General features: G+C 35.8%; 2 protein-coding genes and 2 non-coding genes across 4 annotated transcripts; 1 reads left to right on the top strand and 3 right to left on the bottom strand.

Annotated features, from left to right (window-relative positions):
- Positions 1-274: 274 nt before the first annotated feature.
- LOC112030851 (uncharacterized) lies at positions 275-1,903 on the top strand. Its single transcript, XM_065779231.1, has 2 exons — positions 275-494; positions 1,386-1,903. Exons 1-2 carry the CDS (start codon positions 275-277, stop codon positions 1,901-1,903), a joined length of 738 nt encoding a protein of 245 aa, XP_065635303.1.
- Positions 1,904-14,775: 12,872 nt separating this feature from the next.
- On the bottom strand, positions 14,776-14,849 carry TRNAN-GUU (transfer RNA asparagine (anticodon GUU)). Its single transcript has one exon. It is a non-coding gene; the product is annotated as a tRNA-Asn (tRNA).
- A 493-nt stretch (positions 14,850-15,342) lies between these two features.
- Positions 15,343-15,416, bottom strand: TRNAN-GUU (transfer RNA asparagine (anticodon GUU)). Its single transcript has one exon. It is a non-coding gene; the product is annotated as a tRNA-Asn (tRNA).
- A 5,725-nt stretch (positions 15,417-21,141) lies between these two features.
- LOC112030881 (hsp70 nucleotide exchange factor fes1) lies at positions 21,142-23,741 on the bottom strand. The gene is made up of 5 exons (XM_065778746.1): positions 23,433-23,741; positions 23,081-23,223; positions 22,936-22,986; positions 21,436-21,657; positions 21,142-21,327 (listed from the first exon to the last, which is right to left on the bottom strand). The coding sequence occupies exons 1-5, from the start codon at positions 23,516-23,518 to the stop codon at positions 21,221-21,223; spliced, it is 609 nt and encodes a 202-aa protein (XP_065634818.1). The 5' UTR covers positions 23,519-23,741; the 3' UTR covers positions 21,142-21,220.
- Between the last annotated feature and the right edge of the window lie 1,272 nt (positions 23,742-25,013).

Below are 25,013 nucleotides of genomic sequence, written 5' to 3'. Positions count from 1 at the left end.
CACTAGAATTGGAACAAGTATGAAAGAAAAGGCTAAAAAAGACCTCGTCCAGTTTCTAAGGAAGAGTATCGATGTTTTTGCATGGATGCTAGGTATTGATCTAAGTGTAATTACTCATCGATTGAACATCTTCCCCTCTTTTAAGCCTGTTCGTCAAAAGAAGAAGGTATTTGCTCCTGAACGAGATAAGGTCATCAAGGAAGAGGTTCAGAAACTGATCACAGCATAGTTTATCCGAGAAGTCTATTACCCGGATTGGTTAGCAAATGTAGTGATGGTGAAGAAAGCAAATGGTAAGTGGAGGATGTATGTAGATTTCACTGACTTGAACAAGGCTTGCCCTAAAGATAGTTATCCTTTATCGCGTATTGATCAACTGGTTGATTCTACAACTGGTCATCAATTGTTGAGCTTCATAGACGCCTTCTCAAGATATAATCAGATAAAGATGGACGAGACTGACCAAGAAAAAACCTCTTTTATTACCAGTCAAGGTTTGTTTTGTTACAAGGTGATGCCCTTCGGTCTAAAGAACGCATAGGCAACTTATCAAAGGTTGGTGAATCACATGTTCCGTCCACAGATAGGATGGAATGTGGAGGTGTATGTTGACGACATACTTGTGAAGAGTTTAGAGGAGGGAATCCACTTGGACGATCTCCAGGAAACTTTTGAAACACTTAGGCGATATAAGATGAAATTGAACCCAAGTAAATGCACCTTCGGAGTATCATCATGAAAGTTCCTAGGTTTCATGGTTTCACAGAGAGGAATTGAAGCAAATTCAGACAAAATTCAAGCAATATTGAACATGGAACCACCAAAGAACATTAAGGAAGTCCAATCCCTCACTGGAAGAGTAGCAGCTCTAAACAGGTTTGTTTCAAAAGTCACAGATAAGTGTTTACCCTTATTCAATGTTCTCAGGAAGGCATTCGAATAGACGGACGAGTGTTAAAAGGCCTTCCATGATCTAAAGAACTATCTTACCACGGCTCCATTGTTAAGTCCATCCGTGCAAGGAGAAGAACTATATCTATACTTAGCAGTGTCCCCACATGCCATGAGTTCAGCATTAATCAAAGAGGAAGAGAAGGTGCAAAAGCCTGTGTATTACACTAGCCGAGCACTAAGAGGAGTAGAAGGAAGGTACCTACTGATAGAGAAGCTAGCTTTTACACTAATAACAGCTTCTAGGAAGTTAAGACACTACTTCCAAGTTCATGTCATCAATGTCATGATGGACCATCCACTAAAGAAGGCAATGAACAAACTAGAAGCTGCAGGACGACTAATCCAATGGGCAGTTGAGCTCAGTGAATCCGGCATTTGATACCAACCGAGAAATGTAATAAAGGCTCAAGCCCTAGCAGATTTCATTGCAGAATTCACTCCAAGTTATGAGGACTTGGATGAAAAAGAAGACAATAAAAAATGGGTCATCCATGTAGATGGATCATCCACACTGCATGCAGGGGGTATAGGAGTTGTTTTGCAGTCACTAGAAGGAGATGAACTGAAGCACAAAGTTCGCTTGCAGTACCAAACAACTAATAATGAAGTGGAGTATGAAGTCCTTCTTAAAGGGTTGGAGTTGGCTAAATCGATGGAAGCAGATTCAATACTTGTCTTAGGAGACTCTCAGTTGGTCATAGGCCAAGTAAATGGGACATGTGAAGCCAAGAAAGATAGAATGAAGATATATTTAAAGAAGGTGGTACGCTTTATGAAGAAATTCAAAGAAGTTGATTTCGTTCAAATCCTAAGGGAAGAGAACATGGAAGCAGATACTCTAGCAAAGGAAGCCTCCACAAACGAAGTAAGGGATGAGTTTGATGAAATTCAATACATGCCAAGCATAAACTTCCCGGAAATGTTACAAGTAGAAGGTGAAGAAAATTAGATGACCTCGATAGTATCATACTTGAAGGACAGAAGGCTTCTAGAGAAAAAGGAAGAAGCCAGAAAACTCAGGGTTAAATCAGCGAGGTACATCCTTGTGGACGAGGTACTATACAAAAGAGGTTTTCCCAGCCATACCTAAGGTGTTTAGCTCCAAACGAGGCGAATTACGTGTTGAGGGAAGTTTATGAAGGAGCATGTGGTAACCACTCAGAAACCAAATCACTCGTCCACAAGGTTATTCGTGCAGGATACTATTAGCCAACCATCCAAGCTGATGCTAAAGCATATGTTAAGGTATGTGATCAATGTCAACATTTCAGTAATATTCCTAAACAGCCATCAGAATATCTCACTCCAATGATGGCCCCCTTGGCCTTTTACACAATGGGATTTGGATAGATTAGGCTCATTTCTAACTGGAACTAGATAGATGAAGTTTTTAGTGGTAGGAATAGATTATTTCACTAAATAGGTGGAAGCTGAACCCTTAGCAAAAATTACACAGCAGAATGTTAAAAACTTTGTCTAGAAGAGTATTGTGTGCAGATTTGGAGTACCAAAGGTACTAGTATCTGACAATGGACGACAATTCGACAACACACCCTTCAGAGAATTTTGTGAACAACTGGGAATTAAGAATCATTATTCTTCACCCTTCCACCCACAGGTCAATGGACAAGCAGAAGTGGCAAATCGATCCTTGTTGAAAATCATCAAGACTCGGCTTGAAGGGGCAAAGGGAGTATGGTTAAATGAATTACTAGGTGTTTTGTGGGCTTACAGTACAATGATAAGGACCCCCACTAGGGAAACTCCTTTCAAACTAGCTTATAGGAGTGAAACAGTCATACTTGCAGAAGTGCACATGGCCAACCATAGGGTGATGAAGTATCAAGATGAAGAAAACAAGGACCAAATTCGTCTTAACCTCGATCTTATAGACGAGGTAAGGATGGACGCAAAGTAGAGAATAGCAAGATACAAAAATCTTATGGCAAAATAGCATGATGCCATGGTGAAACCTAAGCGCTTCAACATTGGGGATCTCATCCTAAAAAGGGTTTCTTTAGCTACAAAAAACCCGATCCACAGGAAATTTGGACCAAATTGGGAAGGACCTTACAGGGTTATCAACTGTAAGAGGCAAAGATCCTACTACTTGGAAGCCTAGGATGGAAGGAAGCTAGAACACCCTTGGAATATTGAACACCTAAGAAGGTACTATTAATAAATGGTGACCACGGACGAACATTGCTACAAGACGAGTGCCATGGACACTTAAAGTAATTTATTGCTTGAAATGTTATTTTCTTGTGTTTGCTTATTACTACTTACTATGTGTTTTAGATGTGTTAGTATTTTGTTATTTGTGGACAAATCTATGTTGTATAAGTATTTTTAATTCCCTAAAGGCACTAGCTCTTAAGCATGTGCCATGCCTGTGGACGAATGATTACATGGTGTGGATTTCCAAATATGTGTGTGTGTGTGTGTGTGTGTGTGTGTGTGTGATGTATTTTCAGGTATATGTATGATTGTATGGGAATCCTTCATTTCTGTGAAGGCATTCAAAATAATCTACAGAAGACAAACAGCCAAAGACGAATAAAATCCTTGGACATAAGGATGTATCATTTATAAGCTTTCCTTCAAATAAGGATAAAGCAGGAAAAATAAACCTTAAGGTATGTCCATCTAAAGCTTAAGACGAGATAAAACCTGAGGTACATCCGTCTAAGCTCAAGGTGAGATTAAACCTGAGGTATGATCGTCTAAACCATGGACGAATAATGTGCTTGAAAAAAAAAAACGCCACAAGCCCATAGACAAATCAAACCAACCTAACCATCTAGCACATGGACGATCATATGTTAGAAACTACTTTCGTTAAAGACGAATAAATGATCATCCTAAGTTTGAATAAATGATAGAGCTGGCCAAAAGACGATGTTCATGGACGAATTGTACATATGACGAGTGTCAAGGGTTCATTTTTACTCTAGCTTTGTGATGAAAGAAGAACTTCGTCCATAAGCTCAAGACGAGATAAAATGTTTTCCTAATGGCATGGACGATACTAATAAAGTATGTACATAAATCCTTACACATGTTCAAACATGATAAAAGTGAGAAAATAGAAAACATTCATTCATTCGTTCGAAGAATTCGTAGGGTAAACGACCAACATCCAAAAACCCTTTTAAATTGTGAAAACAATGTAACTGATTGTATATAAAGCTTGTCCACAAATTTGGACGAGATAATTGTACTTGAATGAATTTTTTTTTTTTAAAAGAAAGAAATAAAGCCCAAAACACTGGGCACATCCAAACAAAATTAACATATAAACTTTCTAAAACGAAGATGAAATCACTTGGACAAATCACTTGGAGCATTGTCGTTCTTTGGATCGTCTTGGGTCACCTCGTTATTAGCATCGTCCACCACATTGACGTCCTTAGAACTTGTCGCAAGTAAGGAACTTTCTGTGGCAAGGGGAATCTTGAAGGAATCAAAGTCTAAGTTAGGAAAAGCGTCCTTGGCATCAGCATGGAAGTCCTCGTAGCCAGCTGCATAGTGGCTGTCTAGATGAGTCTTATACTCCCCTGATTTCTTGAAAGTTGCAACAGCTTCTTCACGTGCTTTCTCCAAGGATGAGGTAAACTCAGAAACTTGTCCCTCCAAGTAAGCAATGCGAGTGTCTTTCTTGATGGCATCTGTTTTAAGCTCCTCCACCTTGTCTTTCAGCTTCGTCTCACTTGCTTGCAGATAATTGAAATTATCAGTCAACCTAATCACCTCCCCCTTCTTTAAAAGAATTTCATTGTTCAGCTCCTTAGCCTTCTCTTTAGCCATCTTGGCCTCCTCACAGAGCTCCTTGACTTGGCACGTCGCTGTATAAAACTTTGACATAGCCTATGTGTGGACGAAAGAAAGTTAGATATTTCATTTTGAAAAAATTCTTGAAAACACACAAGGATGAATGAAACACATACCTTAAAGAGGTCATGGATTCCAGAACGTTCAAATTCCTTCACTGACATATTGTAACATTCATTAACTTCATTATCAATGATAATTCCTTTGAATGTCCTCCATGCGTAGTCCTCATCTAGCACCAAGTTAGAAGGACGGTCAGATGGCTCTGACGAATGAGGCTTGCGAGGAGTCTTAGCTGGAGGGGGAGTAGGATCAGTCTGGACAGGATGAACTAGGATTTTATTAAAAAATAACCAAATCCCTCAAACTATTGTATTAGTAAGATAAGATTTGAAACATATTTGGTTTATAACAATTCGACTTTTCTGGAGTAGATTTCGCTCTTTGAAAATCCACTGGGAAATTGAGTGTGAGACACTCGATTTCCAAACTCGAGTGTCTCACAGTCGATTTCCCAGTGAATTTTCAAAGGGCGAAATCGACTCTAGAAAAGTCGAATTGTTATAAACCAAATATGTTTCAAACCTTGCCTTACTAATACAATAGTTTGAGATTTATAGTTATTTTTTAATAAAATCCGATGAACTGTTTGAACATGCTCCACATCTACTGGAAGGTCGTCCAGATTCACCGTCGGAGTTGTGAACTTAGGGGCCTTAGGAAGAGAAGTCTTACCAGGCTTTTGCTTCTTAGGACCTCGACGACTTGGAAGGTTGTCTAGATCCACAGCACTGGATATAGACTTAGACTTTCTCTTCCCTGTCTAGACGGAAGTTTTTTGGACGGTTGGTGGTGCAGTTGCATCCTCGTCCCCACTAGTTATGGTTTTTTCTTTATTCTCCCTTATTGTAGTTATTCCTGTGATGAGGAAAATTACATTAAAAAAAAAAGGGGAGAAGAAAGAGAAGAATGGACAATACTTACTTCGGCGAGTAGTCTCCTCGTGACTAAGGTTTTTAGCAGTAGGTTCTGGGCCAAACCCCCACGTAGCTAAACGACTGAGAGTGACTAGATAGTGAAAGGTTCTCCCAAGGAAGGCACGCACTTGGTCAATTCGATCCAAGTGAAATTTGTCCAAGCGTGGACGAACAACGGCTGCATCAATAAAAAGAAATAGGGGTTAGACGACTGAAAGTTGGAAAATATGTAAAGAAAAATAAAATAAAATGGAAGGAGACATACCCTAGGGACGAAGATGATCTAGAGGGCCAGTAAAAGGTAGGAAGGGGGCATTACTCACATCAGCTGGGTTCCCAGCCCAATTTCTAGAAATAATAAAAAATTATTTTTTTCAGAGCCTGTCAGACGAGCTGCGGCCCTTTATTAAACTATAGTAGGAGCCTCTAGACGAGGACTGGTAAAAACCAGTAGTCTTCTTTATCTCTAAGGGCTTATAACAGTAGAGGAACTCGTCCACTGTGATAGGACAGTCCCCTTCCAATGCCTCACGCCATAGCACTTGCATGGTAACTACTATCCTCCATCCATTGGGGTTGAGCTTGTTAGGTCTAATACCCAACCTATGGAGAAGACCTCTACAAAAAGAATTAAGAGAAAACCTAAGGCCATTTAAAAGGTAAGAAGCATATACTCCTAAACTAGAAGAAGGAGAGCAACACCACTCTCATTCCTTGGGTAGACGAGGGTTGAATTCAAAAAGGATTTGGTATCTATCTACAAGAGTTTTTAATTTTGGGGCGTCTAGGGTGGACGCTATCTTGGGGGCACAACTATATATGACATTCTCCTTTTCCTCATCCTCGTCTTGAGAAACGCTATTTGGCTTTCTGGACAAGTTAGTCCCAGCCTTAGATGCCATCTTGCGTTGCATTTCCTAGAATTCCTCAAAGGGAATGCCAGGAACCCCAAACGAGTATTGCTCGTCCGAGGAACTACTACTGTAGCTCGTGCTACCCTCACCACTCTCATAACTCCCAGAAGAAGCGTCCTAGTACTCATCTATTTCTCTCTCTATACTACTAGACGAAGACATGATTGAAACAAAGATTAAGACGAAAAACCTAAGAAAGGAAGAAGAAATACCTGAGAACTAGGATGAAGAGCTAGACGAGACTCTTGGACGAGATGGCAGAAGGGAGATTATGAGAAAGGTGAAGGGTAGGAAAAAGAATGCACCTATTTATAGGGCCCAGAAGCAGGTCAACGAAGTGACGCTAGCCATTCAGAAGAAGACACATGGCAGTCCCTTTGAAAAATGCAATGGACGTGATGGGTCAACCAACGAAATCACGACACGTGGTCAAAAAAAAATTTAACCCTCTGGTTAATGAAAATTAAATCTATCCTTGGACGACCCCTGAACAAAGGGGGCAGCTAATGAGATAGCAAAATTGACCATCTCTTGTTTGTCCATAGGGATCGTCCATGGGTATTGATTAGCTAAATAAACCTCAGACCGTCTAGATGAAAGAGTCGTCCATGTGCAAAGTACATGGACGACTACACAACATCAGTCTATATACAAAGAGTCATTCATGGGCAAAGCACACGGACAACCACATAACACTTGGCAAATTCTGGAGTGGTTAATCAACCTGTGTTCATCGCCACCAATTTCTCCTAAGTATATAACTTCCATTAGCGGTTGCAACTTCTATAGCCGTTGAGGAAGTTATTTCCGGAATTCCTAATTTCCACGAATCTTGGAGAAGTTACTAAACCAAATAACTGCTCCAAGGTTCTTTATATAAGGACCGGTCTAAATCAAGCAAAGGTAAGAACATTCTAATATTTTACTCTAATACAGTTAGAACTCCATTCTTGTGAGAAACTAACTTAGTCATCGGAGGGTCTTAGGCTGATCTACCTCGGTCTCCTTTGATAGTGTGTTCATTTTTCGCAGGCCTTCACTACAACTTTCAACCCATCAAAGCTGAAGTGTCCAGCCTACTGATTCTGTTCAGCATCAATATATATATATATATATTATTTTAGCTCTGGAAATTATTCGTACAATGGTGCATAAAAGAGGGTAAAATGGGTATGTAACGCTCAAATTAGACCTTGAGAAAACTTATGATCGATTAGAGGGGTTGTTTATTTAGGAATTTGTTAAATTTTTTCAAGTTCCACCAGTTTTAATTAAATTGATTATGAACATGATAATAACAACACGATATCATATTCAGTGGAATGGAGCTCCATTGCCGAAAGTGATTCCAAGTAAGGAAGTGTGCTAGGGAGATCTGCTATCCCCATACCTCTTTATTTTGTACTTGGAATGCCTTTCCATGCTTTTAGAAGAGGTAGTTCGGGATAGAAAGATCCACCTCATAGGATTCCGAGGCCAAATTTGAATATCTCATCTATTTTTTGCATATGGTATATTTTTGTTCACCAAAGTTAAGTTAACTGAATGCCAAAACCTTCAAAGCATTTTACAGAAATTCTATCTTTCGTCAGGCAAAATTATCAGTGCCCATAAATCTTGTATCTGGTTTTCACCTAATACTCATCAGAGATTGAAGGCTCTTATTGCAGGAATCTTTGATTACCAATTACGATGCAAATAGGCACATATCTAGGGACTGCCATCTTTACCACACGATGAAAGACCAACGCATATCAAATTTTAGTTGATAAAATCCAAAAGATAATTGAAGGTTAGCAAGCCAAATATCTTACAATGACTTGCAGGATTACATTAATCAAATTCTTGGTGGCTTCTATCCCTATCCCTGCCATGCAAACAACCCTGCTTCCCCAAAAAGTTAGCCGAACATTAGACACTAATGGGGAGATACGAATTAGCAGAGAAGATGTCATACGGTAAGTTAGGAAACTATTACGATTCCCAAGAACGCAGGGGGTCTGGGTTTACAATCGACTTGCCATATGAACATGACAATTCTTATGAACTAGGCCTGGTGACTTCATTAGTAACCCAATATGTTATGGGCTCAAGTTTTAAAAGCCAAATATTTTCCAAACACGAACATCTTTGATAGTTTCCGTAATCTGCAAGGCTCCTATATTTGGAAAGCCTTGCATGAAGACACACAATGGCTCTGGCATGGTATGAAATGGATCTTAAGAGATGGCCAACATATACGGGTATGGCAGGATAACTGGATTCTTGGGGAAACCCTCCAAAGTCGCATTGTCAGGCCATTATTGCCAAATGAAGAACAGTGTCTAGTTAGCTCATTACGCAATAACCATGCCTAGAATTTAGACTACCTTCAAATGCCATTCCCAAAACAAATTGAGCAACTTATTAGAGGTATTCATGTAGCACAGTTTACTAGGATCCCTAATTCCTTTGTGTGGCCCAATAATAATGGTATTTGCTTAATCAATTTAGCCTTGAAATATCTATACCAAACAAAAAATGTGCCTAGCGAAAAACCTCTACGGAACTGGATCTGGAAGCTACAATGTCCCAAAAAGATCCAATTATTCATTTGGAAAGCCATGCACAATCGGGTTCCTACAAGGCAGTATTTAGCTTTTTCTTGACCACACATAAGTGATCACTGTCCTATATGCAATATTCCTAAAACAATGATCCATATTTTAAGAGATTGCCATGGGCTAAGGAGGTCTAGTGTCAATCACTGGGTATCCTACCACTTACATTCTTTCAATTACCCTTACAATCCTGTTTGCAGACCAATGCGACTAGTAATGCCGTTATCTTGCACCAACAACTGCCTTGGAAAATATACTTTCCATTTCTATGTTGGCACCTATGGCTAGCCCGAAATAAGTGTATATTTCACAATCAATCTAGCTCCCAGCATAGACTAATCTATAAAACGGGTCAGGCCGCTATCGAATTTTTTTATTTAGTCGGCCCTGATAAACCAGTCCAAAGTAAGGTCTCTCAAACTATTAAGTGGACTGCTCCAGCCAAACCATTTATAAAGCTAAACACGGATGGTAGTTCTTTAGACAACCCAGGAATGGTAAGTGCAGGGAACCTTCTAAGAGATAGCTCCAGGGTATGGATATTAGGTTTTTCTTTAAATATGGGCATTATGACTAACAATATGGCAGAATTGGGAACAGTTCGTCAGGGCCTTATGTTGGCATGGGACTTGGGATTTAAATTTATCCAACTTGAAATTGATTCTATGATAGTCTTATCCTGGTTAACTAAGGAGAATTCTAATTTCCCTCCTAATGTATTTCCTTTTTATTATGTGATTGCAGAAGCCTTATGGTGCAGGCATGGGAGGTTCAGGTGCACCACATCTACCGTGAAGCAAACGCATGCGCTAATGCTCTCGTGAAACGGGGAAACCACCAACATCAAGTTTTGACTATCTATAACACTTGTCCTAGTTTTGTGTATCTGTGTTTTGTAAGGGATATGGTAGGCCTAGGGAGTAGTAGATTGTGTGCCCGAAGGCCGGATATAGTTGTTGATGTATAAAGTCTTTTATAATTAAAAAAGATCTCCCATTTCTACCAAAAAAAAATGATGACTCAATTTTGCTATACAAATGTATTTTTGGAGGGGTTTGGCTTACTTCCCGTACTTTTTTAATTGGACATGTCTTTTTATTTTAAATATACAATGGCAAGTTGTAGTGAGTTTTAATCTCTGCCTTTTATTAGTTAGTGGATGATGTGGCAGTTACTCATTAAAACAAAAAGAGATTCTTTTTTGCAAAGTACTAGAAGTAAGCTAAACCCTTTTTAAAGAACACCAAAAAGACATTTTCAACACTCATTTTATGTTTTTTAAAAGCATAATGGTAATTTTGTAAATGATGGGCTACTAAAAAGTATGTATCGTCTCAGTCCAAAAAAAGAAAAAGTATATATCATCTATAAGAGTCATCCAAGTAAATAACGTCTGTAGGGATAAGGGCCTAAAATTATATATTGGGCCTTGGGCTTTATCCAAGGACGTTGGCTTGCCCAAGGAGGGATAAATAGTTATAACGGATTCTAGTTTAGAGTCTCATAAAAAAGAAAGGAGTGGAAGGCGGTCCAAGGAAGAATTCATCTACGGCTATAACAAACGTGGCTCAGATATGTATTCTGGCGATAAACATGACCTTCACAAAAGTTCCAGTGATAGGGATGTGCCTCACGAATATACGAGAAGGAAGAGAAACCAAAAATATCTAAAGGAAAATTGCTACTACTACATTAAATGCACTGCAGCTACTTTTCTAGCCACATTTATGTGGAGAAAACTCCTGAACAGTGCTGCCTTTGCTACCACAACTCACAGAAAGCCAGAAGGAGTGTCTGATGGGACAAACACTTGAGTAAGGGCTCAAATGATCAACAAGTGTAGGGTCAAGATAGTCCAAATGGAGATATATAATAGACCCTCCATGAGAAAAGGATTAGAAAAATAGAGAGAAGTATTGTACCAATCAAAATTGTATTTGTACCCTATTATTATTGATTTATATAAAAAATATCTCCTCGGACAGTGAATAGATTCAACTCTATTTTCCTTGTTCGTGCTTGATCATCTTTTAAATCCATACTAATCGTTGTCAAATTCATTAGAGCCTAGTTCTCCAACCCACTTTCTACAAATTTATTATAATAGGCTCACTGAGCTAAGATCCCATACATCTTGGGCTTGGGTTGCAAAACGTGTCCTTACAACGTCTGTCCAAGATGATCATCCAGAAGGAAAGAACAAAGCAATAGCACCAAGAATGGGCAGGTTCGACTAAGTAGAAGACAAGTCATCTAAAGACTAGAGCCTATAGATGATGGATGAACACTTATAGTAAATTCTAAGGTGTTCTCTGCAAATCAAGAACAGTTACACCATGATCCACTATTCCAAAATGTGGGGTGAATTCCCCAAAATTCACCCCACTCTTCCTACTAAGGTCACACATCTTCCACGATAATAGTGGCACCTAACAAGTAGACCCACTCCAAACTCTCTATAAAAGGGGACCAAACTTCACCAAGTAAAGGTATGCACAATTATTCATCCACTTTTCATACTTAAGTTATTGAGAGAAAAAATGACTTAATTGTCAAAGGATCCTTGACTGGTTCCACCCGGTCAACTCCGGTAGTCTTTCTTTCTTTTTCATGTTGTTGATCTGCCTTAGTGTTCGGAACTTGCGGCCTACTAATTTCATACTTTATCAGTAAATAAAAGCATCGTGCCTTCACATTGTTGAAGAAATTAGATTAATTTGCATAAAGCAATAAAATATAGGTTTTATTATTGAATTTTCATATTTGATGGTTAATTTGAATTTCTATAATGACATGTGAAATATTTCATTTTGATCCCAAATTAGAGTGCATTGCATATTTTCATTGTTCAGGTATGCTTGTTTATTTTTCTTATGACTAACTTAAATTTATGTTTTGCTATTAGCATTAGAATTATGTCGATCTTTTGCACATGGAGTTCTTTATTCTTTATATTAATTTTCTACTTTTGTTATTGATTGGATGCTTATTAGGTAAACTATTTTATAATATCCATTGTACCTATGTAACAATTCCATTGTTAGTTCTTAAGGGCCTGTTTGGTAATGTTGTTCTAGTAACGTTGTTTAAGTGTTGTGAAAATATGTATTGTATTATTTAAACAATGAAAACTGTTATTTAAACAATACAACTAAACAGGCCCTTAGATCATGAGGAATCATTATTGATAATAAAATCTTCACCTTGAAATTTGCATTTACGAGATTCCATCTCTTTATCCACTAAAGAAAAGAAACTAAAATGCAGTCCATTCGAGTCGCAATTCTCACAAGAAGTAAGGGCCAAATTATGTTGTCACACTTTTTAGACATTGTCAAGTGTTCATTCACCCGTAATGTAAAAAAATTAAGTAATGATGAAAGCTTTGGAGTATATATATTAATTATAAAATTTGTTGAAGGATTAAAGGATTTATAGGGGGAGATTATGACAACTTCTTAGATTGAACGAAAGAAGATGGCAAGGAAGAAATATAGTGATGGATGATAAGGAGAGTTATTGCGTAGATAGTTAGAATACTTGCAATCCTCAATTTGTTATTGATTTTAATTTTTTATTATAATCTCCACTAATATGCATTTGGATTTTTTTTTTTTTAAAATTTTAATTTGAGCGAAAACTTACTATGTGTTTGGTTGTAAATGGAGGAAGAGAAAAAAAAAATTATTAAGGAGAAAATAAATGATAAAGAAAGGAAAAAATAAATGTTTTCCTTGCATATGTTTGGAAGTAGGGAGGAGAATGGAAAAGGAAAAAAAAAAAGAAAAAGAAATTGTTCCTTTTTTTATTTGTTTGGTTTGAAAAAAAATGGAAATTTTCAAAAGAAATTATTTTTTACTTTTATACCCTCATTAAGTGGAGAAGAGAGTAAAAGGCTAATAGGCAAAATTGTAATTCTAAAAGCAATAAAAAGTCAAGAAATATAGCTGATCTCCCTGATACACCTTTCTCTCCACTTCTGCCCAATTTTAGTGGATTGGAAAAGGTGGGCCTAGATGAATTTCATTTGCTTTGTTTTCTCATCTCTCCAGCCAACTAAACAATGGAAATACAACCCTTTCTGCCAATTTCTTTTCTCTTCCCTCCTCTTCCTTTCATTTCAAACACAACATTAGAATATGTGTTTGGATTAGGGGTGTCCAAACGAGCCCGTCAACTGACCCACCTGGCCAACCCGATCGATTTAATCTGAGAACCGGCCGACCTGAGGCCGGTGACAAGTCGGCGATGGGTCTCCACCCCTAGAACTCGAGACCGCTGGGTTGGTTGGCAGGTTTGAACATGAAAAATCTAAAAAAAAAAAAAAAAAAGTGTCTCAACTATATTACACCAGAAAAGTAGTCGTTTTCCACCAATGAAAGCGTTTCACCAGTCGTTTTAGTCCGATTAGTTAAGAAATGGCCTGATCTCTTCAAGATCTGGCGAGATCTCATCATGATCTGACCATATCTCAATATATCCGGCTCGATTTGGTACATATCTGGTGGATTTCAGCAAATTTCGGTATAGTTCTGTAAATTTCAACCCTGACCGATGATCGACTAGTATCTGAGGAGGTTTAATCACCCAAACCGACCCCTTTTACTGGTCGGCAACAGGTCCATAAATGGTAGACTCGAAGTAATTGGGTCAGTTCCAAGTTAGGAACAAACAAGACCCAAATTGACCTGTGAACAGGCTTAGTTTGGATTTGGACAATATTCCCAACCACATTTTTTTAACATATTTGTTTGAGAAGTGTTACGTCCACAACATTTTTACAACAAATCATAGGTGGTTAATTGTTATTGGTTTTAATTTGAATTTACCATTGAAATTACTTTTCTATTCCACCAATAACAGCCCGTAACAATTTGCCACATAAGATTTGTTGTGAAAATGTTGTAAAAAAGTTGTGGACATTGCATTTCTCTAAAAGAGTTTAGATGAAATTCATTCCAAAATCGTAACGACTTTAGAGTATTTTTGTTTTTCTAACAAACCTCTAAAATTATATAAATAAAAGATTAAAAAAAAAAAGACATTAATGGTTAACAATATTATTGGCAGCAAAATGTTCTTACCATCTTCAATAGTTTTTTTTTTTGTTTTTTTTATAAATATTTTAATAAGGTAGAAATTATACAATTTTGTATTTTAAAACAAAAACCCTTGCGTGTAAAATGGGTAAAAACTTGTGTAAAATGGGTAAAAAACGCTAGAAGGATGGCTTGAACCTCAAAAAGAGTTTAGATGAAATTTCATTCCATAATCGTAACGACTTTAGAGTATTTTTGTTTTTCTAACAAACCTCTAAAATTATATAAATAAAATATTAAAAAAAAAGATGTTAATGGTTAACAATATTATTGGCAGCAAAATGTTCTTACCATCTTCAATAGTTTTTTTTTTATTCTTTTATAAATATTTTAATAAGATAGAAATTATACAATTTTGTATTTTAAAACAAAAACCCTTGTGTGTAAAATGGGTAAAAAACGCTAGAAGGAGGGCTTGAACCTCCGACCTTGTGGTTAACAGCCACACGCTCTAACCAACTGAGCTATTCCAGCAGTATATTTAAGTGTTTAATAATTTACTAAATTAAAAAAATAAGTTTTTCAATTTTTAATAACTTTGACATGGTTGGTTATTCCGTTATTATTCATTCATTAATTTTTTTATCATGAAATATTTTATATCCTTTTGTCAAAAGTTTAGAGTTTTATGATAGAGATTATACATCTTTTATTAAAAAAATAAACCCTTTCGTGTAAAATGGGTTAAAATGGTTAATTATAAGTAAATTCACTACCCTAGAATAAATAGTTTCATTTGAAAATTTACCTTTATGATTTTATTTATTTATTATTATATGTTTGCAAAATGATTTTTTTTTTTAGGAAAATGAATTCAATACGAAATTATTGGTCCTGAAATGGCAGAAAAATAACATATGAATGCTGGGAGTGCTAAAGAATAATATATATTTCATTGGTTTTCAGCACAAAGGTAGAAAAAATAACATATCTAGAACATAAGGCCAAAAAAGTAATAGTTTTTCAGCGCTAGAAGGAGGGCTTGAACCTCCGACCTTGTGGTTAACAGCCACACGCTCTAACCAACTGAGCTATTCCAGCTATATATTCGGTTGTTTAAACTTTATAATTTTAAAAAATAACGTGTCATTCAATTATTTAGTCAACTTTGACATTACATTTACCCTAACGTGTTCGTAATTACAGTTGCAGAGTAGATGTATACGGTGTGTGTATATATATAAATATGTTATTGTTTCAGTGGATAATATTTTAAGATAATTTATCACAACTTATTATTCTGTTTTCTAGTTGATTCTTTTGAGCTATATACAAATGATATAGGAATTGAAAGGCATAATAACAAGTAAAAAAAAATTAATATCAAGGTATAAAAATATGAGTAATAATAAAATAGTCTCTAAAGAGGAAATTATTATGTACTCCTAGAATACCATAAATGCACTCCCTTCTCTCACATAAATAATAGGTCCTACTAATTAAATTTATGGTGAGACTCACCATTCATGTGAGAGGAGGGAGTACGCATTTATAGTACTCCGGAAGTATCTAATAATTTTCCCTCTGAAAGTACAACGATGTGAATACATAATACTTGTTTATCTCTCTTACATAATACTAAGTTCACTAATTTTATTCTTAATGTAATCCATTATTTATGTGAAAAAGGGATGTACATTGTTACTTTATTTTAAGAGTATCTAATAATAAGAAAAGTAGGAAAAATAGTTACTGTGCGGGTCGCAAATGAGGCCAATGGGCTCAACCCCACTTGGGCTCACAACTTATTTGTTTGTTGGGCTGAATTTCCTACTATGGGTAGTCCTACAACCAAGGACTCACTGAGATCACCTTTCTCCTTCTCGGCGACACAATCTTTTCTCCCAACTCCTCTCAAGACTCTATTTTTCTTCTCTATTACCCCTGTTCTCTTTCCTCCCCTTTTTCTGACCAACCCTTCTTTCTTTTCCTTCCCTCTTATTTATAGTGCTCAGCTCAGGCGAGGGTTATTAATGCTCTCATGTTTGTGCAACAGAGGGTCCAGTAGGGTTTTCTCTAAATGGGAGGTTAGGTATGGGTGGCTTTGGGACTTGGTGCCCACATTCGTTGGCAGCTCGGCAGAGTCAGGGCGCGCTTAGTGCTACGGAAGGTCCAATTAGGGGGATGGTAAGTGGGAGTCTAGGCCTGGGTGGCTTTGGGACTTGGTGCCCGCATCAGGTTAGAGCGAGGTGGCGGCGTTTGGAAGGCCTTCTTTGAGCCGAACAAAGTTGACGTGCCGTTCAATGACACCCCCGGATGTGCTCGGTAGAAATTATGCCGATCATAACTTACTAGTGAAGCTCGGCACCCCCGAGCTGTGATAGCAAGGGTTGGGCCTTAGGGCGAATGAGGATTGGGCCCAAAGACCGCGTGTTTTGGGGACGGAGACTTGGGGTTGAGTAGGCCCAACACTTCGGGTGCTGCACATTAGCCCCCCCTTGATTTATGCTCGGTGCACGACGTGAATCAAGGAACTCCAAAGAGAGCACGTTACGGGTTCAGTGAAGTGACGTCAGGGGCGTTGCAGGATTTCATTAATGCGCCCTGAAAAGGCGCGCTGGATCTGGCCAAGCGTTACAACCCTCATCACTGTCTGACGCTTCGCGAACCGAGGAGGCGCAGTTGTTTATCGGGCGTTGAAGTCATCATGGCTGGTTAATCAATTTCCATAATGGCTTTTTAATAATATATATATATATATTTTTTTTTTTGGTAGATCTCTTAAAACCATTTGAGTTCGATCTCTCTAGTGGATGTAACTGCAAGTGTCTCTTGTTGCTCTCTGACTTTGGTACTACTATTTGATTAGCATTTGCTATCGTATAGCTAATGCTGATTTGAATGAGTTAAGAGCCTACTTATTGATTGGTACTACTTGATTAGCATTTTTTTAATGAATTTTTTATTTGATTAACATTTGATTTATATATATATATATATTGAGAATACTGATTTTAACACACACATATACAAGGGGAGATGAAAGAAGGTTTTAAAGAAACTAACAGTGGTGTATATTCAAAAAGGCCTAACTCTTTGATACACAGCACAAACTTTAAACTTTTATAACTCAAACTCATTTTTCAATGTAAAATTAACCTCATTGTTTTTTCTTTTGAGAATAGTAAGTATTTTAACACACACACACACAAGGAGAGAGGGGAGAATGTTTTAAAGAAATTAGTAGTGGTGTATATCCAAAATGGTCTAACTCTTGGATACACAGCACATGCTTTAAACTTTTATAAATCATACTCATTTTTCAATGTGAGATTAATTTACTATTTTTTTCTTTTGAGAATACTAAGTATTTTAACACACACACAAGGGGAAAGGGGAGAAGATTTTAAAGAAACTAACAGTGGTGTATATCCAAAAGGGTCTAATTCTTAGATACACAGCACAGGTTTTAAACTTCTATAACTCACACTCATTTTTCAATGTGGGATTAACTCACTTTTTTTTTTTTTTTTTTTGAGAATACAAAGTACTTTAACACATACAGACAAGGGAGATGGGAGAAAGTTATAAAGAAACTAGTAGTGATATATATATCCAAAAAGGCCTAATTCTTGAATACATAACACAAGTTTTAAACTTCTATAACTCACACTCATTTTTCAATGTGGGATTAACCCATTGTTTTTATTTTTTTGTTTTTATTTTTAGAATATTAAGTATTTTAAGACACGCACAAGGGAGAGGGGGGAAGTTTTAAAGAAATTAGTAGTTGTGTATATTCAAATGGCATAATTCTTGAATACACAATACATGCTTTAAACTTCTATAACTTGCACTTATTTTTTAATGTGAAATTAGCCTACTGTTTTTTCTTTTGAGAATACTAAGAAATCTGTTATAAGAACGTGTACAAATTAATTGCTGATTTGAATAAAAATAAGAAATCTGTTATAAGAATGTGTACAAATTAATTGCCTGGTCAGTGAATCACCCAGCTTAAGTAGCGGATTTAGCATTAAAATGTTTCTTTACTGAAAAGCCAGCAGCCTGGCGGCCCTGGCTGCTCTCACTTGTTGTTTCATCAATGAGTTCAATGTTTTTGTGCTGTTTAAGACGTATCATCAACGAGCTCAATGTTTTTGGTTTGTATTGTTTAGAAAATAACTTTGGGCAATTTTTATTTATTTATTTAATTTTCTTTTCAGGAACTTTAGGCACATTAGATACAAATCAACGTTACAATTAATACATGGAAACTTGAATGAAATAATTATTACAATTTAGTAACAAAACATAAATAAAATCTGAAATTGTATTGCACATACATCACCGTGATCTTACATTTTTTTCTAATAGCTCAATCATATTTCTTTAGTTTTATGAATAGAAGGTAAACCCTTTACCACATTTAACGATATGTTAAATGATTTTTTATTAATATTTTCTTAAAAAAATGATTTTTTATTATAAAAAAAAACTTTTATCAACTTCTTCTAATATTTACACATAAGTTCTTAAAAATGTACATTTTTTTTTTCAAATCGTTGAAGTTTTCAGAATTACGTACAAATAGTGCTAAACTTCATTGGTTTAAATTAAGTGGAAGCTCACTACCTTTTTCCATAAAGCAACCTAATACTTAATAAATTGTGATTAAATCATGTTTACAAGTTATTTTCAACAAAATCTCTAATTTGAAATTTTAATTTATTAACACTTATTGTTAAACATGTAAGTATGATATAAAAATAATTCTTGTTGAACTTTCCACTATTATAATAACGACCAGTATACTTTATAATAAAAGATGAGTCTTAAAAATTATAGTTGCAACTAGTCATAAGTGGTTATTTTTTCTTTGTAATAAGTGGCTATATTCTCTTTATATCGAGTGGCTGTCTTTAATCAAAGACTTGGGTAAATTATAATAAATCATCTAGTTGTTGTCACAAAAATATTCATAAAAAATTATATAATTTACAGTGACAGAACTAGGAATTCAAGTCAGGAGGGTCAAGATTAAAGGTAAAATTAATCTAAGAAATATTAATCGTAACAAAATAAATAAATGACTATATGCCAAAGTCATTGTCATACATAATCTAATATAAAATTTCACTTTAATTCAATTTTTTCATTCCTAATTTAATTTACTCAATTGCAAAATCTATTTCAATATGAGCTCATTTAGAATTTGACCTGGACATATTACTATGAAGTTGTATATGTTACCCAATGCCATGAATGCTTTTAAAATGTAATGTAGACGTTTGAGTTTATAGCAAAAACTAAGGCTTTTTTTTTTTAAGAACAACAAAAACTCAGGTTGAAACTGAAAATGATTGATAAGAAGAGAAAAAAAAAATTGTGAATAAGAGGCCGATTGTTGAGGTGCTGCGGTTTGGTATTATTATATTTTTTTTCCAGTCCTATTCGACAAAGTAGTGTGCAAAACCAATGTACTAGTAGGTGGGACTTATATTTAATAAGCTTCACTACTTTGTGAACGTAAATTGTCTTATTCAGCCAAAAAAAAAAAAAAAATGTAAAATTGTCATCTTATTGACAAGTAGCTAATACATATATAACCAGTAAAAACTAAAAAAATTGTTTCTGTCAGAAGGGGCAAATATCCTTTTTGAGAAGGTCAAGGGGGCAATTGCCCCCTCCTCGACCCCCCTCCCTCGGACCATGATATTTTATAAGCTCATGTTCTAACAATATCGTATACTATATAATAAAAATTATGTTTTACATGTAATTGCACCAAGCCGACACTTTCTTTTCCTCAAAAAAAAAAAAAAAGAAAAAAAGAAAGAAAAAAAGTGGACACCTTCTTTTTATTTTATTATATAAATTATTCTCTTGGTATCATGTGACACACTAAAGTATTAAGTACATTGAAATAATTCTCTTTCTCTTGAATCTCTATTGCCAAAATTTCAAAAAATTTAAAAAACACTCTAAATAAAATTTAACCACCAAGAGTATATAATTTTTTTAAAGAAGTTTATTTATTTCTTTTTATTGTTGTAATAATCTAATTTCTAAAATATTAGGTCCACAAGATGTAGGTTGGCAAACCGTGGAGAAATTATAAGGTTCTCATGGTGAACAAGTGATGTGGTCTACCATTCCAGTAAAAGACTCCCACTTGTTTAAAATTGTGGAGTTTTAAATAAAAACTGAATACTGACTTAGTAATTTTAACTAGGTGGGAGTCTTTTACTGGAATGGTAGACCACATCACTTGTCTGGGAATTGTATAATTTCTCCAAACCGTGAATGAATAGTTGAGTTTAATATGTTATTAGAGTGCATTTGAAGTCAAAATCTCAAGCCCATAACAACTAAAGAGAACAAAAGTTACTAGAATCTTGTCACCTACTTGACAGCTAGTTGATCGATCAAGAGTGGCTCGATAGCCTCACAATAGCTCTTCGATCAATCAAGAATAGCAAATCTTGAATCCAAATGAGGTCCAATAAGTCGTTAAATCTCTATAATTTCAAACCTCTACTTGCTAAAGTATAAAAGGATTGCTTTGGGATGACCTAAATAAGTTTAGAGAGCTGTATGTACACCTATGGTTTCGTAATCAAGTTCTTTATCATCATCAAGCTTTGAAGATCTGGTGTCTAGTAATCAAGCTAAAGCTGGATGCATACATCACAGAGTTGCTGTTATGAAAATCTTCAATAACCAAAATGAAAACAAATCCAAAAAATAATGGTATAAAAGTGTAATAATTTTCTTTCTTTTTTAATAGTGTATAATTCTGCAGCAACAAATGCTATTCACAATAAACAATGAAATATCAGACTATATATTCATTTCTGACTCAAAAAGAAAATGACCATATAAACTGATTACTTTTTACATTATTACCTTTGAAATCTCACATTTTCAGAACCTAAAGCATCTCTCAAGGCTGCATAACCATTTGCTAGACGGAATGCTGTAACACCTGGTTTGTTATGTCGGATTAAAGCTGAAGAGTCAACCCCAAAGCAAAATTTACAAGTATATCAGTCTAAGCCCAAGCAATTATATGGTTAACAGAAAAAAATAAGTTCATCATAGAACTGAAGTCACTCACAAGATATTGCCCCAAGTGCTTTGGTTCGAACAGTCACATCAGGGTCTGAAGTAAAATTAGAAAGGAGAGGTTCTAAACCATTTGCTTCCATGACTAGTTGTTGACTACGGGGATTATTCTGGACAATAGTTGTTACAACTTCTGCAGCCTTTGCACGAATATTTGAGTGGGAGTTTTTCAGGTAACCAAGGAGAGGAACCAAACCACCAATTGAGTGAAGATCTGTAGCATAAGCATTAACAGCCAAAACATGAGGCATACTCTTGACACAACTAAAAACAAAGGATAGGAAAAGTGTGCACAACAAGTATATACAAGTAGCTAGCTACACAAAAAACCAACCCTTCAAATTCTCTTTAACTCAACTAAAGAGTAGTAAGACTGTAAGACTGTAAGACAAAGGAAAGAAAAAGCATGCAGAACAAGAATATATAAATGGCTAATGAAACAAGAGGGAGAAAAAAGTTTGAGCAAAGGCGTATATAAGTGGCTAATGAAACAAAAAAATGACCCCTCAAGTTATTATATGCAATGCCATTTATGATAAACCAGTAATGGCTCAAACACTATCCATCAATCCTTAAGAAAAGGGGGGCAAAATACTGGTGTTAGTAGCTTTATACCTCCATAGATATAAAGAGTGAGGTAGAAGAACCCACTCCAGAAAGGATATATCCCGTGGAAATATTGCAAACTCCCAAATAAATTAACAATACAAAGAATTTTTTTTTTTTTTAATTATAGGAAAAACTTCCGTCCAGTACTTAATGGCCTGTTTGGATGTTTAAAAAAGGAGGGGGAGTAGAGTAGAGGGAGGGAGAGTAATCTAATTACCTTGTTTGAAAGTTTTTTAAGGAAGGAGGGGGAGGGTTTGGAGGGGTTTCAACTCCCTCTAGTCCCTCATTTTTAATTCCCCCAAATTGGAGAGATTTGGAGGGAGAGTAAAGTACATAAACTATTGACCAAGTAAATTACCTAATTTACCCTTATTATATTAACAAAATTACACAATGGGAAGGGCTAATTACTCCCTTCCCCCTTACTAATTTTAAAAACATCCAAACAAGGTAGAGGAGAATCATTTTCCTCTACTCTCCTCCCCACTACTCCCCTCCCCTCTACTCTCCTCCTCTCTCTAAACTTCCAAACAAGCCATAAGTGCTGGGATGAGACACCATGCGGACACATGGTCAATCTTGGGCACATGTGACATGTTCACATGATGTCGCTCGCATTCAGAGCACTCAAGCATTGGACACAAGCCAAACCCGTTGGTTATATACCTAATAGAAGTAGATGACAATTCATTCATAAAAAAGTAGATAACAATAACAACAAGACACAATTATTGATCAAGATAGTCACATTGCACATATTCCAATACTCAATGCACTCATTCACACATAATAACTTAAGCAAGCACCAAAGACATAAGCAACTGCATCCCCAAATTTCTCATCACATAAGAAGTAGTTCACAAAAACAATGCAAGAACTTTACCATTGGCCATGTCAATAGACTCCACGTGCTCTTGTAACTCGTCCAACATATCTACCAGTTGACAAACACCAGAACCCAAACCCAAATTAATACGTGACTAAAACATTTTAAAAAAAAAAAAAACTAGGCTTTTGTAATATAATACCTTCTATATCAGCAGAAGTAACTCCTTGGGCCTCCAAGACTTGCTCAGGAGTTTGCATAACAAGAGTTATCTCTTTCATGCGCTTAACAACATCAACACTCTGTGCTTGAACCGCTTCCATGAACCATTTTCGATCCTCCTCGCTGATAATATACATAAATGAATGAAATTAATCAACACCAATTTAATTCAAATTGAACATTATTGCAGAAACTGATACAAATTTCACTTATAACCTCGATTATAACCCAAAGTTGCCTCCTTTACTTTTTCCCATGTTTCTAATACATACAAACCCAAAGAAATTTTAAACTCTAAATTAACAATAATCGTAAAGGAACAAGAGGGGTACCTTAAATTGCGACTGGGGTTAGTGCCATCGGAGTGTGCGAGGCTCCACTTGAGCAATCCATCCCAGTTGGGTCCTTCTTTAGCCATTAATACGATTAACAATAACGCTACAAACAAAGACAATCTTCTTCTTCTTCTCTGAGATACAAAGGAAAAGGCTTTCAAGGCTTTTGCAATGAGATTGTAAAGTTGTATATGTAGCAGCGAAAGGAAGGTTCGCGAAACCCCTACAGATTTCGAGCGAGCGGTGGAGAAGTGAAACAGAGGAGAAGGACGACTTTGGGTTTTTTGGTCTATTTGGGTATTTACAAGACTCGGGCTGGTTTAAGGTTTTGAGGCCCAACTACGTTTATACAATGGTTTGTTTTGGAATAAAGGCACGCCCGTCACGGCTAGACAGTGAGGTAGTAAATGAACCAAGACAATCATGAACAATTTGAGCTCGGTTTAATAAAAAGTTTGTTCATATTTATTTGTTTATAAATAAGCCAAATTTAATCCTTAGTTTTAGACTCGTTTAATAAACAAGCTAAGCCCAAGCAAAAAAATTTGTTCACGAGTAAGCTTGTGAGTTATTAGACTTGATACACAACAATTCAAGCATAGACTCATTTATAAGTTTATATGTTTTTGCTAAATATACTCATTATACATATCTTAATAATTACTTGGCCAACATGAGACCACTGTCTATATTACCTTAATTTTTTCCTTCCCTTTAAACTAATCAAGAACCACCTTAGATTATAGTTACATTTAAAAATAAATATATAATTAAGTAGGCTACATATGATCCCTCTCTATCAATCATCTAAAATAAAGTTGCAAAACATATTAGTATTTCTCATTCATAATAGTTACAAACAAATATTTTTCTAGTCCTTCACCATCTAACGTGAATGTAAAAATTATATTTTGAACAATTACTGAAGTTGTAGATAAGGAATTATGAATGAATAAATTTAATTATGTAAATTATTGATTTGAATAATAGTTAATAATAAGTAAGACTAGATGCATGATAAAATAAGTATACTATTTTCCTTTTCTTTTTTCTTAATTTTGGAGATTTAAGCATTTAATAATGTAATTTTTTTAGATCTCAAGCTCAAAAACTTGACTTGGGCTCGAGTTTGAGCTTGATATTAAGTTTGAGTTTGACTTGACTAATTAATCAAGTCAAGCCAGGTCAGGTCAAGCCAAGCTCAAGTTTTTTGGCTTTCCCATAAGCTCAAGCTCAAACACTATTTTTAGGCTTGTCACATGCTCAAGCCAAGCTCGAGCTTTTGATTTTTTCTGATGAGTCAAGCTTGAACATGCACTACTCAACAAAACTCGGCTCATTTACAGCCCTAATTCTACAATATAATTTGGCTCCTTTATACTTCCTTTTTCATACTTCCTTTACAAATATATCTTTTAATCCAATAGTTATATGAAAAACGGGTCTTTTTATTGATAACTACGCCCTCGAGCTCAAGATTTTAATTTTTTCACAGTAGTACCCCTTCATGACTTTCGCTTTGCTAATGAGTAAACTTGCTTCATTTAAACCGACATTGTGTTCAGAGCACTCAAGCAT

This window comes from Quercus suber, unplaced genomic scaffold (genome assembly GCF_002906115.3).
Source record: "Quercus suber isolate HL8 unplaced genomic scaffold, Cork oak 2.0 scaffold_11, whole genome shotgun sequence".
NCBI classification, from domain to species: Eukaryota; Viridiplantae; Streptophyta; class Magnoliopsida; order Fagales; family Fagaceae; genus Quercus; species Quercus suber.
This window is presented reverse-complemented; position numbering and strand designations above follow the sequence as displayed.

Excerpts from the sequence above, each read along its gene's own strand:
- LOC112030881 (XM_065778746.1), bottom strand. The coding sequence starts at position 23,518 with ATGGCTAAAGAAGGACCCAACTGGGATGGATTGCTCAAGTGGAGCCTC. Across the intron at positions 23,224-23,432 it reads AACCCCAGTCGCAATTTAAG|CGAGGAGGATCGAAAATGGT; the intron begins GTACCCCTCTTG and ends GTATATTATCAG. Across the intron at positions 22,987-23,080 it reads TACTTCTGCTGATATAGAAG|ATATGTTGGACGAGTTACAA; the intron begins GTATTATATTAC and ends GTCAACTGGTAG.
- LOC112030851 (XM_065779231.1), top strand. The coding sequence starts at position 275 with ATGGTGAAGAAAGCAAATGGTAAGTGGAGGATGTATGTAGATTTCACT. Across the intron at positions 495-1,385 it reads CTCTTTTATTACCAGTCAAG|AATTCACTCCAAGTTATGAG; the intron begins GTTTGTTTTGTT and ends ATTTCATTGCAG.